Below are 16,631 nucleotides of genomic sequence, written 5' to 3' on the forward strand. Positions count from 1 at the left end.
TGATGGCCTGCTTGACAACCAGTCATAAGATACATTCAGCCATTAGGAAGTTGCCTTGAGTTGAATGCAAGTTACAATTTTTACCCATTGAACATTGTTGTGCATGTTATCAAATTTGATTACCAATTTTGTAAATGTTGATTTTATGCAAATCATGAAAATAACTGTTTAACCCTTCGTTGCAAATTGAAGTGTCATCTCAGACATGTTATATCTATGATTGTGACTTTTGAAATGACTTATCTTCTTATGCATAATAGTTTCTTACACCCATATGGACTTTGACTTTTTTAACAGTGATGTACATATAATCCAAATACATGTCCAAGGTGTCAGATTAATGACAGTTATTTCTGTCTACATGGTCAAAAGTCTGTAAACGGTCACAATGTGATCACATATACAGATCATGTATTTCGAGTGAATTAGATGACCCATTTCAAGTCAGCATACAAGTATAGTGCAGGTCAAGGTCAATCTTAACAACGATCAGCTGATGCATTATGCTCAGTTTGGAAAAAGGCATTGGTAATGCTATTTCCAGGATAGAAATGTGTCCTCAGCTGTACTTGTTGGCTATTATCTGTGATTCTCCTGGTTCCATCCATGTTTGATTTTACTGTTTAATTATTTACTAAGATTGTGATATATTGATTACAGAAAGTTATTATTGGTTATGTACATATCAGACAAATGTATGATTTCAGAGATTTATACGCTGTGTATATTTGTTACCTTTTTCCTTGTTATGTCATGTTTGCAATCACTGTAGTTTGATTTCATGTACCAGCAATCATCATCTTGTGATGGTCACACTTCATTACAGCTAATCTATATTTAATATGAGTACTTTTTCAATTATTATGTCATCAGGCTGCAGAATTTCTGTAATGAGATGTTGATAAAATTTATAAATTATCATGATCATATAATACTATTATGTATTTAGCTTTAAAATTGTTGATGTGGCACAAAGCAATATCCACTCATTGATATGGTTCATTGCCAGTTGGTTTTGAAGTACATGTAGGAGTTGGTTGTTATTTGAAAGATATAGATATGGCTGATATATTGATATTTTAACATCACTGTGACATTCCTTACCTTCTATTTGACTCAGTCACATATTGACGTAAAACTTGACAGCTGCATGCAGAATGAAAATTAAGCATAGGATGTCATTTCTCTTATGATCACATTTCAAAGATTTAGGGGGTCCCAAGATTCATATACTATATAATACGAGACGACCTAAAGGGTCCCCTTAGTTGTTAACACTCCATGTGACTTCTTGCAGCCAGGCTCATTGTAAGCTTTCATTAATTACCAGCTGCATGAGGGATGCTTCTAAGGCTACCAAGACCAGTGCTGTGTGGTGAGATGTTGTGAAAGCATATTGTAACTTTGTACCATTGCAGCCCTGGTGTACAAGGGTTCTTGCAGTGCTTACTGCAGTCTCAGTCCACTGCATGTATCTGTCTTGGGTGTATTGCCTTTTTGCAAGTCTCTGCAACATGAGGTGAAAGATGTTTTTTCTTACACATTTCATGACTTTTTAGGCATAATCTAGAGCCGGTTTAATATGACAATCATTGTACATGTTCTAATGCTGTTGAATTGATATTAAAGATGTTTGCTTGAGCAAATGTAATTTATTTTTTTCTGGGGTTATTGGTTCAGGACTAAAGTACTCACGGAAATGAAAAAAACCCTGTTTTTTCAATCTCAGATTTTAAATAAATGCAGTTAATATACAAAATATATAAATATTCAAACAACTCAATTAGTACTAATTGGGCCTTGGCACAAATACAATGTATCAAAAGTGTGTACAAATATGACCAAAACAGACTATTGTGAAACTGAGCATAACCAGGTGTTTGTAGATCAAGGTGAATGTCCATGACCTATGACACCTTGACGACAGGTGAAAACAGGTGCTTTGAAACCCACGTGCATGTGATTTGTCAGTGGTTAGTGATTTGTGAGTTGCATTGTGGGATAGTGAATCATCGTCAAAATATCAGAACGTAAAAGTATTATATTCCCTTCTCAATCAACAATTTACATGTCATTATTATTATGTACATAAACATAGCTGTTATTTATATTGTTGTTTTGATAACTTTTTTTCAAGGCTAATTTGCATAATGCCTATAGCCTGTTTCTGCCATGTCAATTTGGACTTAGTTTTATTTTTGAATGTTGAAAGTGCCTACAAATTACCTCCTGTAAAGTACATTTTGTATTGAGCACTGAGATAAAACTAGCAAATCCAGACTAGTACTTTTCCAGTTGTTTTGTTATTTGGTATTTACATCTACGTAATGCTTGTGTCGATTATTAAATCCAGCAAAACAGGGTTTTTTTCATTTCCATGAGTACTTTAGGTTATATCTTGTGTGACTACTTCCTGCTTGGTGTGAGTGATCTTTGTCTTCCGAGTGTCATATGTCCTTCATGATTGTTGTGCACATTAGTATGGAGTTAAAATACTTGTTTCTAAACTTTGTCATCCCTGCATTATTCATTCTGTTTGTGACAGAGTTGAGACAGTGGTCTTACAATGTTATACCTCTGTTGCCCACTCTGCAATATATCATCACCTGTCTAATGTTGCAGCAGTTTTTCATTTATGTTCAAGGGCCTTCAGAAGATTTCTTCATAATTCATGTTATTTTTCTGTTGGTGAAAGCAAGATTGACTTAGTAGATTTCTTATGCTAGTGACTGTTACTAAATGTCCAGTGTAACAATGACTATACATCGATTCAACAATCCCCTCTCCACATTTCACTGCCATGAATATGCACCCCTCTGACTTAATCACAACTACCATCATTTGTTTCTGACTGAAAAGATTTAACTTAATCACAAATAAGGTCATTACAACAATAAAGACCCATATTGCAGGGTTAGAAACTAACAGTTTTTTTCCACTAGTCCTTATAATGATAACATATAGCAAAACCCTTAAAACCGGCCAATTTCTACTAGTCCTTACTCCTTAGGATACCTTTACTATTGGGCAGTTTGGTAAGGACTACAGGACTAGTGCCAATTTCTAACGCTGATATTGTTTACCATTTCATATGTATAAAAAATGTAAAAAAGAAGTCTAATGTAGCATTAATGAGACACAGTGTATTTCATTCATTTACATATGTGTTTTATGTATTTGGCACATCCCTACCTTCTTTCTTCAGGAAGGTATCCTGTGGGACAGTAGTGCATCATGTATGTTTGGGGTGTCATCATAGGTTCTGCTATTCAGGCAAGTGATAGTTTCAGGCTAATCTATGCCACTAATATAAAGAGAAACACAACCCTTCTTATTAACCTTCATAAGTGTATTTCTGATTGGTTCAGGTAGGAGGTGTATGTGAATAGTGTCTGTTGTGTGTTTGTGGAAACATTGAACATTAACACCTCTTATGAATCTAGCATTTAAGAGCAATATTTTCCATTTCTTTGCTTAAACATTGTTATAGTGTTGTAGGTGATACCACCCACAGCAATGTTCCATGAATATTTGTAAATAAGGACAAGACAATTTTTATTTAATTTGAAATATGTAGTATTGAGGTATGGTGTGAAAATTGACTTCTTAGAGATGTAGGTATTCAAATATGTTTTACAGTAGATTAATAAGGTATCTATGGTATCAACCATTCTATGCCAAAGACATTTGTTACTTTGCCCTAACTTGGCTCTTCCCATCAATTTCAGTGGACTTTACTGGATCCATATGGATAAAATGGACTATTATTAGCTGAGTCCACTAGATAACAAAAAATTACAAAACTCTGGCTTCGGACCAGTGGATTAAAATGCAAACTTCCATGTGGGTTAATCTATATAAATACATGAGTATATGAATGTAAGTTTGGTGTATGCTTCAATATTCTTGTTGAAGGGACCTTCTCTGTTGCTGAATGTTTGGTAAGTTTCACAATGATATCTGTATTATGTGCTACCTTGACATCTCAACATTGTCATGGATAAAACTTTCCATTTACAATTAAATGCTACTTTCTCCATGTTCTTCATGCATCGGAAATAAATCTGTAATTGTCTCTGCTTGTTGTATTCTGTATTTAACATACCGTACTATTTACATATGGACACAGGTCAAGTCACCTACAGTAGTTCTCATCACTTAATATACTCAACTCAGTGATGGATCCATTACAATGATTGATAGTTATTAAGTGTTTATTATTCATTATGGTGAAACGTATGAGGATTACACACTTTTGCATGCATGAAACACAAGATGGTTTTAGTGTTTTGTTTAAAAGGAACTGCCAAAAGCCAAAGAACTTATAAACAAGGCATTTAGAAATAACAGTGACATAACATTTACAATCTACATTCCTAATGAATATAGCAAATGCTTCTTAATGACTCACAAGAATATATTTGAAACTTTTTATTTAGGACCAAATATAACTCCATAGCACTGATTCCTGGTGTATGATTAAGCAAGTGTATGATGAGTGATAGTGCAGGATAATCCTGCATGAAGTTCTTGATTATATGCACATTAGATAAATGAGACTATTGGAACTTGGGAAATTACAATGCACCAATAATGACGACTTCAATGGTAGACTATGCTCCGTACTCTGGTGCCTATTTCCTTTCTAGGTTTTGAAGTAGTTTGTGCTACATCAGACATGTCTTAGTGCAATTACAGTAAAGTTTACAGTCATATTGATCTATATACAAAACTAACACGGCATACATAGCAGTTGTCAGAAACACTTCAATCAAACTTGCTAGGACTAACAACTATCCCAAGCTTAGTAGCCCCATCTAGGCCTAGACATTGTAACAAGTGTCTTGTGTGAATCTTAGATGTAATCTCTGTGTAAAAGAGATACTAATTAACTGCTAGTTTGACATACATTATGACACTGGTGTTAGCAGATAACCAAAGTGGTGTTGGAACGACTTGAATCAAGGCTGCTGTGACTGCCAATTTCCAGAGCCTAGTCTCGTTTAAATTAACACAGCAGTAATATGTTTTGTCAAAATCATATATATGCAGTGAAATAGAGCAGTTCCAACACAACAATGAACTGTTAGCTTTTATAAGGTTCAGTTTCTTTTTCAGGATTTCATTTCCCTCTTGCAGGAAAAAAATACTACTAAAAAAACAATCATAACATTGTTATTATTTCCTCTCCATATCATACAACTTCAATTAAAGAAAGACATGCATCTAAAGTAGAAGGAAGATACTGAAGTTTAATATTATATGTGTGAAGATGATTAGCTTTTTAGTTTTTGCTTCATAATCAAACCATGAAAATCAGTCAAACCATACATGGTACTACCCATCTATGAGATGTAAATGATACCCTTCTCTACCTAAAAGTTTGACATTCCTCTAAAGCTCATCTTTCTTTCCCTTCTTTCTAGCCTTATCCTTCTTTCCTTCTTTAGTCTTGGTCTTTTTTGAATCAGTGCTCTTCTTGTCCTTTTCCGATTTACCACCCTGAGATTTAGATTGTCTTTCTGAACTTGGTTTTCCTGGCTTTGGTTTAGAATCAGGCTTGGGTTTCTCCTGGACTTCCTCATCATCATCTGCCTGTATCTCCTCAACAACTGAGTCATCCACCACAGGGTAGGTCTCAGTGTCAGAAAATTCAGAAGCTCCATCTTCTCCATCAGAAGATTTTTCTGTAACCACATAACATCATATTCATCAACACAACCTGGTATTTAGAAAGCATGTATACATGTGTCTGTGTCAGTAAGAATTGCAAGCTACTAAAAGTTAATTAAAACAAGAACTACATGAATTGTCATTGAACTCAAGAAGAACCTGGCCACTGCTTTTCGTCAACAAAAGCATGTGAGATTATTACGTGGTTTGAGATAGTCATTCAACAAAGATCTTTTGTCTTAAAATCCCTCACTCTTTTCCTGTTGTGCTTTTATTTTTGCCTTAGCTTCTTCTCGAGCTGTCTTGTGATCATCTTGGGTGGGCATGCTCTCTTTGGGGACAAATGGTTGAGATCCATCTGAAAATGAATCATACATTCTGAATCCAAATGTCACTGGATGCTTAAAATCAGATTCAGATATGTTTAATCAAAGTCCCAAAATATTACATTTTAATGATCCTAAGGGATTTATCTAGACCTGTTCAGCGGCAGATATTTGGTCCCAAGTCTGTGACAAATATTAGTTAAAACTCTCAAACAGGAATAAAAAAATTCCTAATTCATGTTAATATAGTTACAACTAATGTGATGGCATGTAAAGAGGACAACGCTTTAATGCTTAATTTTTCATTATTACATTGAATGAAATTCTAAAATACAATGTTAAAATGCTCTGCAATTGAGAAAATAAGAACCTAAAATAACCTTTAAATATTTTCCCAGTTTGCCAGCCAAGGGCAAATAGTTTGGAGTCCAAGATAACTCCCTGTGGAGGTCACACTCCTTGTCCCAACATTGTGGACTTCACATATCTTAACTTATACTTCAACACTGCAGCCAGAAATATACCAAAACAGCTGAAGGCCTAACGAGCCTTGCATACCTATTTGTGCCTGTCGAGTCTCTAACTTCTTCTTGAAGTCGGGGACTTTGCCTGTGACAGACAGCTCGGACATACTTTCCTGGATGACTTCCTCCAGCACCTTCAGGTAGTTGTTGATGTAGTTCTCCACTGCCTCTTTTGGGTCCTGCCCCGGCTTTATCTTCGAAACAAATCAGACATGTAGCCTATTTTTGGACCTGCCCACAGAAGTGAGCGAGTGTTTTAATGTCACAGTCAGCAATATTCCAGCTACGTCTTGACAAACAGTTAATACCAGGCACAGGGAAACTAGTGACTGAAATTATGAGCAATAATCCATGTTATCGATCCATGTCATTTTACCAGCTACCAGATGTGTACTAGCTCCTTCCTTAATAAATGTTTCTAAGATTTTCAGACATCTCACTTATATTAAAGTGACATCGTAGTTTAAAGAACTTTGCAGCATTTCTCCCATTCACATTTGCGATCATCAATCAGGTAAAATGGGAATTAACTGCTCCTTGTTTGATAGATAACAAGGTATCTGTGACTCTTGGCTTTACTCTTCATATCAGTGATGGATTACATTATGTCACTCAAACACTCCCATACAGTTTGAGTCCCACAATGATTATGAAACCATGCAAACATCCGTAAAGCCTTTCAATGCATGCAAGGTCATGAGCTTTATCCCCTTGCAATAAAGCCCCAAACCAATGATACAAATTAACCTAAGCAAATGAATTATCATAAAAAATACCATGTAATCACATCTACATTATAATTCATTGTTTCTTGTCTTACGCTGCCTCAGCAATATTCCAGCTATATGATGGCAGCCTGTAAATAATTGAGTCTAGGCCAGACAATCTACAGATTGATATTATAAGCAACAATTCACAATGCCAGTGTTGACACACTATCCCCATAGGGTACACTGCAGCCAACAGTCTCTGTACTGTTACATTATTATTCAACAGTCCCTGAACACATAGAACTCACAATTGGTACACTATCTGGGGACAGCGGTGCTGTGATTTGGTCTTTGGCAGCCTGTGTTGCTGCAGCCTGGTCTTCCTGAAGCTCCAGCTGCTGGTCCTTCATTACATCCTCGTAGTCTGCTATCTGGTCCTCCAGGTGACCACGCAAATCATCCATATGCTGGAAACCCCACATCATTCACACGTTTCATGACAAGAATGTTGTATATTGTCAAATAACCAGTACTGGCAGTTATTCTATTCCTCATTACACATAACTTTGGTGCATGGTTAATATTGGCCGATACAGATATCTTGCTTTTTGTTCACATTTTGGAATAATCTGAATTTCTAAATAAAGCAATGTCAAATGTAAAACAACATGTGAATCTGCAATGTTTTGAAAACTTTTAGACCAAAATTGATATTTGAAAGATTCAAACATAAAAATGTTTTGTTATCAATTGCCAATGTTTAACACTCCAACTTTCAGTCCTCTAGCTGGCACCATTTTAATTCGCCAGAAGCCATTATACCAGCAACCCAACAAACTGGGCTTCTGACCAGCAAGTTGCCAACTGAAAACCTCGTTGACAGCAAGGGGTAATCCCCTTGAATCCTGGCATTTGAGTGGATGATGCTTACTATAACATTTCACTTTGCAAATGCATCTGCGTGTGTAAATGTTTATGTACAATTATTATATAATTTGGTATTCAGAAAATATGTGTACGTGTTATTTTTCTTACAATGAAATTCAGTTCATATACTCAACAGCAACGACTGATATTTTTCAGGCAAATTGCATCAAATACAATAACTACTACTCCCTTCTTGTCATCCATGTTTCATGGTACATGTATAACACTCTACCTGTGTATTTGTTGTCATTCACTTGATGCTCAGTTAATGACTTTATTACAGGTATAAATAGTGAGACTACTCAGATTACCTGACAAAGACATGTTATGTAATATGCAGCACAGCAAGAGAGGAATGGATAGTAGAGTTGCAAAAAACATTGATCAAAGGATTTACCTATTATATGTTGACTCATTAATCACTGTTATCTCGCACAGTGGATTTGTCAAAATTAAGTGTTTAAATATGTAGATTTACTAAAACAGATGGAATACACCCAAATCTGGGCGTAAAGTGTCGATGTAAAAACAACATACTTTGTTCAAAGGATTAGGCGATAATATGTTGATTGTTCATTGTTATCAAACTCTATGGATTTTTTTAAACAACCATGGACTTCATGAACATAGTTGTCATGTGTGCTATCTCAGCTGACCAATGAGACTTATATGACACCTATGTGAAACACCTGAAACAAACTTACATGGTCAGTTGAGGAATAAACATGGGTCATAATATCCCGAAACGCTAAATATATTTTCAAATATTAGATTGTTACAAAGACACATGACATCAGACACGTTCTTTGTACAGCTTCAGATATATGGGTATTGTTCCTTCATGTGGCTATCTGCAGATACATTCCTGGAACAAGGTTACTGCCTGATATTATACATATATCTTTTGTCGGTTGTAATTACAATATTTGCATTTTGTTTTCATTCATTTGCTGAAGCAAGAACACAGGAGACCTTAAATGGTGTCATCCCATAATAGCAATGTGTTGTTCCAAAGTGCTGCGGTTATGGTTATTATTATTTCACACATATATGCTTGATGTTGGAATATTTGATATCTGAAAAATAATAGTCTCAGATACTATTCATCCGATCATTAAATCAAAATTCTTTGAAGTTATATTTAGAGTGTATTTTCTTAACCGAATCACTGAAAGATTGGTAGAAAATGTGCGTACAGATAATTGGTATTTCCGGTAAAGAAAATACCCATCCATATTTCAAGACTTCAATCTTGGAGTGTTGTTTCCCTTTAAACCCATACATCATCTTTCAAGAATCTGATCATAAATCACACGATTAAAATGAACAATTGCTAACCTTAGGTGTTAATGTCTCCAAATCATCAAGACTAAATTTCTTGTCCTTGTTGATGTCCAGCAGATGAAACAGCTGCAAAAAGTCAACATGCCCATGGTACAAAATAACATATTTTTATATAGCAGGTATAAAATGATGAAAGGGTATGACAATAACATGCACTGCTGCCATAAGCATAGCAGCACAACACTGAGTGACACCACATTGAACAGCATATTTATGTTAGTCATTCCTAAGAGTGTGACCTTAATGTGAGAGGAAGTCCCAAAGTGAAGCAAGTGAAAGAGGTCACTTTGATGATAACCATGAGCATGGGGCCAAGGATCATAATCACGGGAATCTGACATTTACACAGTAAATATTTGCACTACTAAGGGATGCAGGCAATTCTGCAGTGTATTGTGATGCTTAAAACCACTGAACCACCCCTGGACACAAGAATTAACACATGAAAGGGGGGACTTACAAATGAGACATGCAACTTGACAAAGCAAAGGTAACTTAGGACAAAACTGTTAAGCCTTTATATGATATCAGCATGTAAAAACACTTGGTAATGGTATTACAGGCTATGGAAATCATAACACAAAAGGGCTCTATGACACAAACTGGCATATACAAACCAGCAAACAAGACTCAAATAACTATGAGGAAATATTGTTGAGAAGATGAAAAAATTCCCCCAAATCAGCATCCGTTCCTACTGGTCTCAAAATATACAAAATTCAGAAGTGCTGCATTGATTTGTTGAATATACAGTCAAAGTTAGTTGTGTTGAACTCATGGGGACCTGGAAAAAAGTTCGAGTTATCCGGGGTTCAAGACATTAGGGAAATTTAAGCTAATTTGGAAACTTGGGACTCCAAAATAAGTTTGAGACAAGCAGGAATTCGACACATCCAAGATCATTACAAGTTGGACTGTAAATCAACTGTGCTGATCAAGTTGGTCAATATACATTTGAAGTTGGCTCACCTGATGTGTTATTTCATCATATTCATCAGTCCAATTTGTCATGTCTTTGAAAAGTTTCCTATCTTTGATTACTGCTGCTGCAAATGACCCATATGTGAGGCTGCTGTTGATCACCAGATAGGAGGAGAAATAGTGACTGCAACAGACATAAGCTGTTTACAAGGCACTGTTCACCTTGACATGAACATTGCTCTAAAACCTGCAGGATATATTTCCTTAAAAACATCTCTAGACACATGCTATATGCTACTCTGAGAAAATAAGATTTAAAGACATATAAATATCACAACATTATTTCCCTTTGTGTACATATGTAACTCTTATCTCTAATGTCACCTTCTTCACCAGTGAATAAAACGTCGAACGCAGATCTTCAGATACATTTGAATACTTGTGGGTACTAGTGTCATTGGGTTGAAATGATGTGAATGTTATTTGACATTCTGCATTGTGGCCTGTCAAAAATGGAATCTTGACCAGTCACACTCATGACTGAAATTAAGAACAAAGACCCATTCTATCTGGGTACAACACTTAATATTTCACAGAGCCTGAAAAAGCAATCCAATATAGTCATCATGTTTTGTGATCGCCAATGTGGTGTTGCGAACTTACTCTAAACCAGGTCCACACGGATACAGGTTTCCAAAAATAAATTTTTATGGAACCTACAGTGCTTAATAATGAAGGTTCCCATGTAGTTTTCCGGGGTCAATGGCCATGGTCCTGATAATATGCAGCACTGATTTTTTTAACGTTTCAGAATTTAATCTTACAGTGCTATATCCTTTCTAGCAGCAGTCCATGATGTCTGATCTGCAAAGTGAACTTTGGCTATGCTGGGTTCCAGTGCAAGAGCCATACACTCTGTTGTCTCAACGTGCTTCACCTTGTGGTACCAAAGGATGTCCACAGACTTGCTGCTATCCTGCGAGTTCACCTGCCAGTACCTGCACACAAACAACATCTTCACAAAACTACACTAGAATATAAAAACACTTCACCATCACATGATTAGCAGGGAGGGTGCCAACACTACACTATAATAGTGAAAGCAAAGGGTGTAGGGTGTTACTGGTATATCGGTAAATTGAGGTTCATTCTTTCCACGATACGTATCACGATATCATTTTTTAATGCTCGGTACATGGGGTGATTTGAAATAGTGATTTTTATCATTAATCTGTTTAATGTTATACACTTGCCAAATACAGTACCTTTGAAATGTATCCGTAATGCAAGTTCGCATTCTAGAGTTTGTCTGTGGCAGTGGTGTAATGCCAATTCATCACTGTCCCAGAGTGTGCATCCATGTGTATTTATTGAATGAATAAACATAATGTTGTAGCAGCATCTTGTTTTTTCCATTAATGAAAAACAACTCATGCATTGATGTTTCAAATTGCTTCTGAATTCAACACTTAGAATTATACAATATATCGTGATATGTATTGCAATACAGCCTTGTTCATTGTAAAATATTGTGATACACTTTAAACATCCAATACAATCCCTAGCTTTAGCGCTGTGCTACAACAACTGTTCACCATCACATGAATAGCAGTGAGAGTGTTATGGGGACCAAAATCAGTCATCAACACCAGAATAGTGTAAGCACCATGCTACACACAAACTGGTAAATTATTGATGCTTTTGAATTTCCTTTTTATCTTGAAACAGAAAAAATATTTCTTCAATGGCTGTGTAATTATTATATTAGTATATATGATATGGTAATTATATGAATGATCACATATTACTTGTTTGTCCAAACTTTTCTTTTATTGTGCAATTGTTTGTTAAGAATTACAATAGTTGTAGCCCTAAGGCTGCTTTGTCAAACAGGGCCCCTTCCCTTATCTAGCCTTTTCAGGAAATACAAAAACCAAAACACATGAGTGGCATAATACACAGAATCAATCTACAACCAGAGTTTATTGCATAATTATGTCTATTTCTATGCCATGAAGGTCCTTCCATGGTGCGACCGCCTCCGTGGTCTTGTGGTAGAGCGTCCGCCCGGAGAGCGGAAGGTCCAGGGTTCGATCCCGGGCCGCGTCATACAAAAAGACGTTAAAAGATTGTACTTGTTGTTACCCTCTCTGGCGCTCGGCATTAAGGGGCTAAAACAAGGACTGGTCGGCTCGGAGTCAGTATACTGTGTCTGAGAGGGGTATTCATGTTAAACTGCGGCATAGTATCTCAGTGAGCTAGCACTATAAATCGGCATCAGTCCGGACTAGTACAAGCAGCCACACACACACATACACGTGCATGCACGTCGCTATATAAGTGCAATAATCTTGGACGCGACGTTAAACCCAATTTCACCTCACCTCACCTTCCATGGTGCAACATACACAGTACTGGGGTCAACCCTGTTTATATTCTGGGCATGGGTAATATCTGCCATCCCAGAGACAATTCTTATGAAAGTTGCTTTGATTAAGTCAGATATCATGAACAGCATTCTCACCACTTGGTTGGGATGAAGATACAGTCTCCAGCAGTGAGGGATGCCTTGTGATACTCCAACTCTCTGAGGGTTGGGTACTTGACATAGTCTACCTCACTCACGTCTACTGATCCATACTCAGTGGGCATCTGTACAACAGTGATGTAATCTCTTTTACAAATCAGGCTAATACATTTCCGGGTATGTAGAAAACAGACAATCATGAACCCAGGCTCGAAAGAAATGATAACTTCAACTAACCTTGTTACCAAAGTCCAGCTGACTGACTAAAGTGATGTCCTGTTTTCCATCATACACACAACGCATAGTGTCCACACTTCTCTGTACAATAGGGGTCTGCCGATCTTCACCAGCAATGAACAAAACCTGTGTACAAGACAATGGCATATACCTGTACTTAGCATTGTTTTTTTCTGTTTGGTGTTAAATGAAAAAAAATACAGCCTTGTCCTCATCAGGTGTACAAAAATGTTGAAAACCTGTCCAGAGAACTAATTTCTATTTCATTAATATTAGATTATGTAATATTTTCTTCATTAACATGAAAAACAATACAAAAGAAAGGTTTTGGGTACTGTAATCATGGTAATGTTTGTTATTGATAAATATGGCCTTTGTAAGTTTAAATACGTATATGGTTTTACTCACATGATTTGAAAGGTTGCTGATCACAGATTCACACAACAAAGGTAATGGCATTAGCACGTTGTCCCTAAAACATAAGATAATGTTTTCACAATTCTTCTCTAAATGGGATATTTATTATCAAATTGCAATTTTAATGGAATGAAGTATATATCATTGAATACATCAAAATAAGGCAGTGATACGATAATAATACTAACCCAAGGAAAAAAGGCACTTCATCATTAAATACCAGCTTCTCTTTTTTGTACCTCTGGATGAACTCCTTAAAACTTATGTTAGCTGTAGGGGTAAGAGGCATTTTGTATGTGATCGCTTGAGGCAAACCAAGAAAGTAGCTGTCATTTTTCCAAAGTCCAAAAGCATCATTTGTCATTGAAGCATTGCGCATAACTAAAGGTATGTATGGAGCAACATTGTCACTGAAAAACAGTTCTGGCTTTGGAAAGTTCTTGTAGATGCCAACATTGCGATATCTGCCCTCAGAACCAAAGCTCTTCAGATGACCTGGCCAATCAGCTGGGTTGTCTGTCAGAAGCACTCCATTAGGATTCCAATCATTGTCCCCTTCAATTTCATCCAAGTCTGGCAATATTTCGTCATTCTCTCCACTTGGTGCCTGTGTAATTGCAGAATCATGTGTTAGTGACACACCAACATATTTATCCATCAGCTACTTGAAAAATTGTGTCCATTAAGATATTATCCATGATACAATCCTACCCTGCTGGTTTGGCGGAAAGAAACTGACTTGACAGTTGACACATGCTTGTGTTTCAGTATAAAGTATATAACAATATAAAAGTCACTATGTATCATAATTTATTACATTTTGCACTGGCAATACTTGTCCCTACAAAGTATAAGTTTGTGAAGTATGTATTCATGTTAGTCTATGCCAAAATAGACTGAGGCTAACATCCTAATTCTATCTTCTTTTTAAGTGGTATCCTCTCAAAACATCTACTTGCCAAACCTTCTAGAGCTTAAAACAACAAACTAATGGTTCAGTGCACTGCCTCTTACCTATTTATTTCAAACAGTACGGTCTGATTATGTCCGAAATCTTTTACACAAGATATAGTCTCAACATATGGATAATTATGAGCAGCATTAGAAATTGTCACAAATTAGCCCTTTCTAAGGGTTTTGCTATATGTTATCATTATAAGGACTAGTGGACAAAAACTGTTAGTTTCTAACCCTGATGAGGTGTACATTGGAAACCTAAACAATTGTTAGTTGTTACTAGACTTACTCTTCAAACTAGAGGATAAAGTTGTGTACCGTCATGTTCCAATCATTGCTGAACTATTTTCAAATATTATCATGTATGTGAATACTGTGATTCAGACTGATAGGGGTTCTACGTCATTTACCCCTGCAAAATCAAATGATCCTCTATTTCTAAGCAATATGCAGTGTTCAAAATTAAGTACAAAAGCCAAGAGGTCCTTGTCATAATCCTAATGAAGGTTAATAAATTAGGAGGTCCCGAAAATTACATACTACACCAGACAAACTCAAGGAACCCCGAAACCCTTTTATTTCAACATTGATATGGGTACCTTATACCTATCATTTTTGCAGGTAGCGGTTCACTTGACTAATAAGTATTCACATCAATCGGAATCATTTGACTGGAAAAATATGGCAAATTTATTCTTCATATACCTACACAATCATTTCATATGTGGAGAATATTTCCTAAAGAAAAATATCCAAATTAATATGAGACACAAATACGTGCACATATACTCTGTAATCTACTAGAGAGTTCCTATCACTTAAAATAGGACTTATCTTACTCTCCTTATCTACCCAGGGACAGCTACTGATTCATTCAACAAACTCAAAGTTACTTTCTTATAGATTGTAACACTAAAAAGACAGGGAATATTGAAAACTGATGTGTCAAACTCATAGAGACCTGAGTAAAAGTTTGACTTATCTCATAATCTTTGTGTTTAACACATCCAAAGACAATGTACTCCAAAAGTCATACTACCCCAGGATCATACGAGACGCACAAATTTGTGTCCGGTATGCACAAATGTAGAGAAAGGACGCAGAAAAAGAATATACTGCATCATGAGGGACGCACAATATTTAATATTCTTTGTACCTATAGCGTATAAAATTGTACCTATAGCGTACAAAGAGCAATTATGGGTGTCTGTTATTTCATCCATCAATCATAACCACTGTCCACATGATCACTGATTCACTCCAGGCTCGAAGGGCTGTTGGGTAGCCTAGTGGTTAAAGCGTTCGCTTGTCACGCCGAAGACCCGGGTTCGATTCCCGACATGGGTACAATGTGTGAAGCCCATTTCTGGTGTCCCATGCCGTGATATTGCTGGAATATTGCTAAAAGCAGTGTAAAATCAAACTCACTCACTCACTCACTCCAATAAGAAATAGAGTAGCAAACAAAATGAGGTAGGAATCAGCTGATTGTTGTCAGAATAAAGCATTATTCTTATCAAGTACATTGAAGACCAATGCACAGAACCTATCCACCACAAGTCTGACTGATAAAGAAGTGGACAACGTGTTTCGTGCCCACTGAACTGCCTGTGGTAATATTTATTTCCCGAGAAAGGCACTTTTCAAAATTAAACTTCTGCCCTATACCATTATCATTTAGTCTAAATCTTTTGAGCAAATCACAACATTTGGATTGGCGTAATATGCAGATGAACTTAAATCAGGTTTACCACACTAAAATTTGATTAAAACATATGGCTGTTTTTGTTGTGCTGCAAGATGTATCACCTCAAGCTCATCCTCAACAAGAGTGTCGTCTGCTAGCTTTTTGTCATCTGGTATGTTATCCGACGCCGCAAGAGTTTGACATAAAAGAACAATGATTCCAAAGCACAAAACTGGTCGTGAGTAAGCCATTTGTCCAAGCAGAGTACAATGACCACATGAAATAAGCCATGAGAACAAGACAGGTGCTAATCTCGAAAATGGTGCAGACGCTCTTCGCCATTTTGAATTTCCCGCTTCCGTTTCCGGACACCTATTTCCT

The 16,631-nt window shown here is 36.4% G+C and overlaps 1 protein-coding gene across 1 annotated transcript; it reads right to left on the minus strand.

Moving 5' to 3' along the window:
- Positions 1-4,416: 4,416 nt before the first annotated feature.
- LOC124137114 lies at positions 4,417-16,598 on the minus strand. Its single transcript, XM_046503287.2, has 12 exons — positions 16,373-16,598; positions 13,795-14,213; positions 13,598-13,661; positions 13,190-13,315; positions 12,950-13,077; positions 11,250-11,423; positions 10,474-10,609; positions 9,499-9,570; positions 7,542-7,700; positions 6,558-6,717; positions 5,927-6,031; positions 4,417-5,687 (listed from the first exon to the last, which is right to left on the minus strand). The coding sequence occupies exons 1-12, from the start codon at positions 16,499-16,501 to the stop codon at positions 5,395-5,397; spliced, it is 1,965 nt and encodes a 654-aa protein (XP_046359243.2). The 5' UTR covers positions 16,502-16,598; the 3' UTR covers positions 4,417-5,394.
- Positions 16,599-16,631: the final 33 nt, after the last annotated feature.

The sequence above is a fragment of the Haliotis rufescens genome, unplaced genomic scaffold, assembly GCF_023055435.1.
Source record: "Haliotis rufescens isolate VD_foot unplaced genomic scaffold, xgHalRufe1.0.p SCAF_5, whole genome shotgun sequence".
Taxonomy (NCBI): Eukaryota; Metazoa; Mollusca; class Gastropoda; order Lepetellida; family Haliotidae; genus Haliotis; species Haliotis rufescens.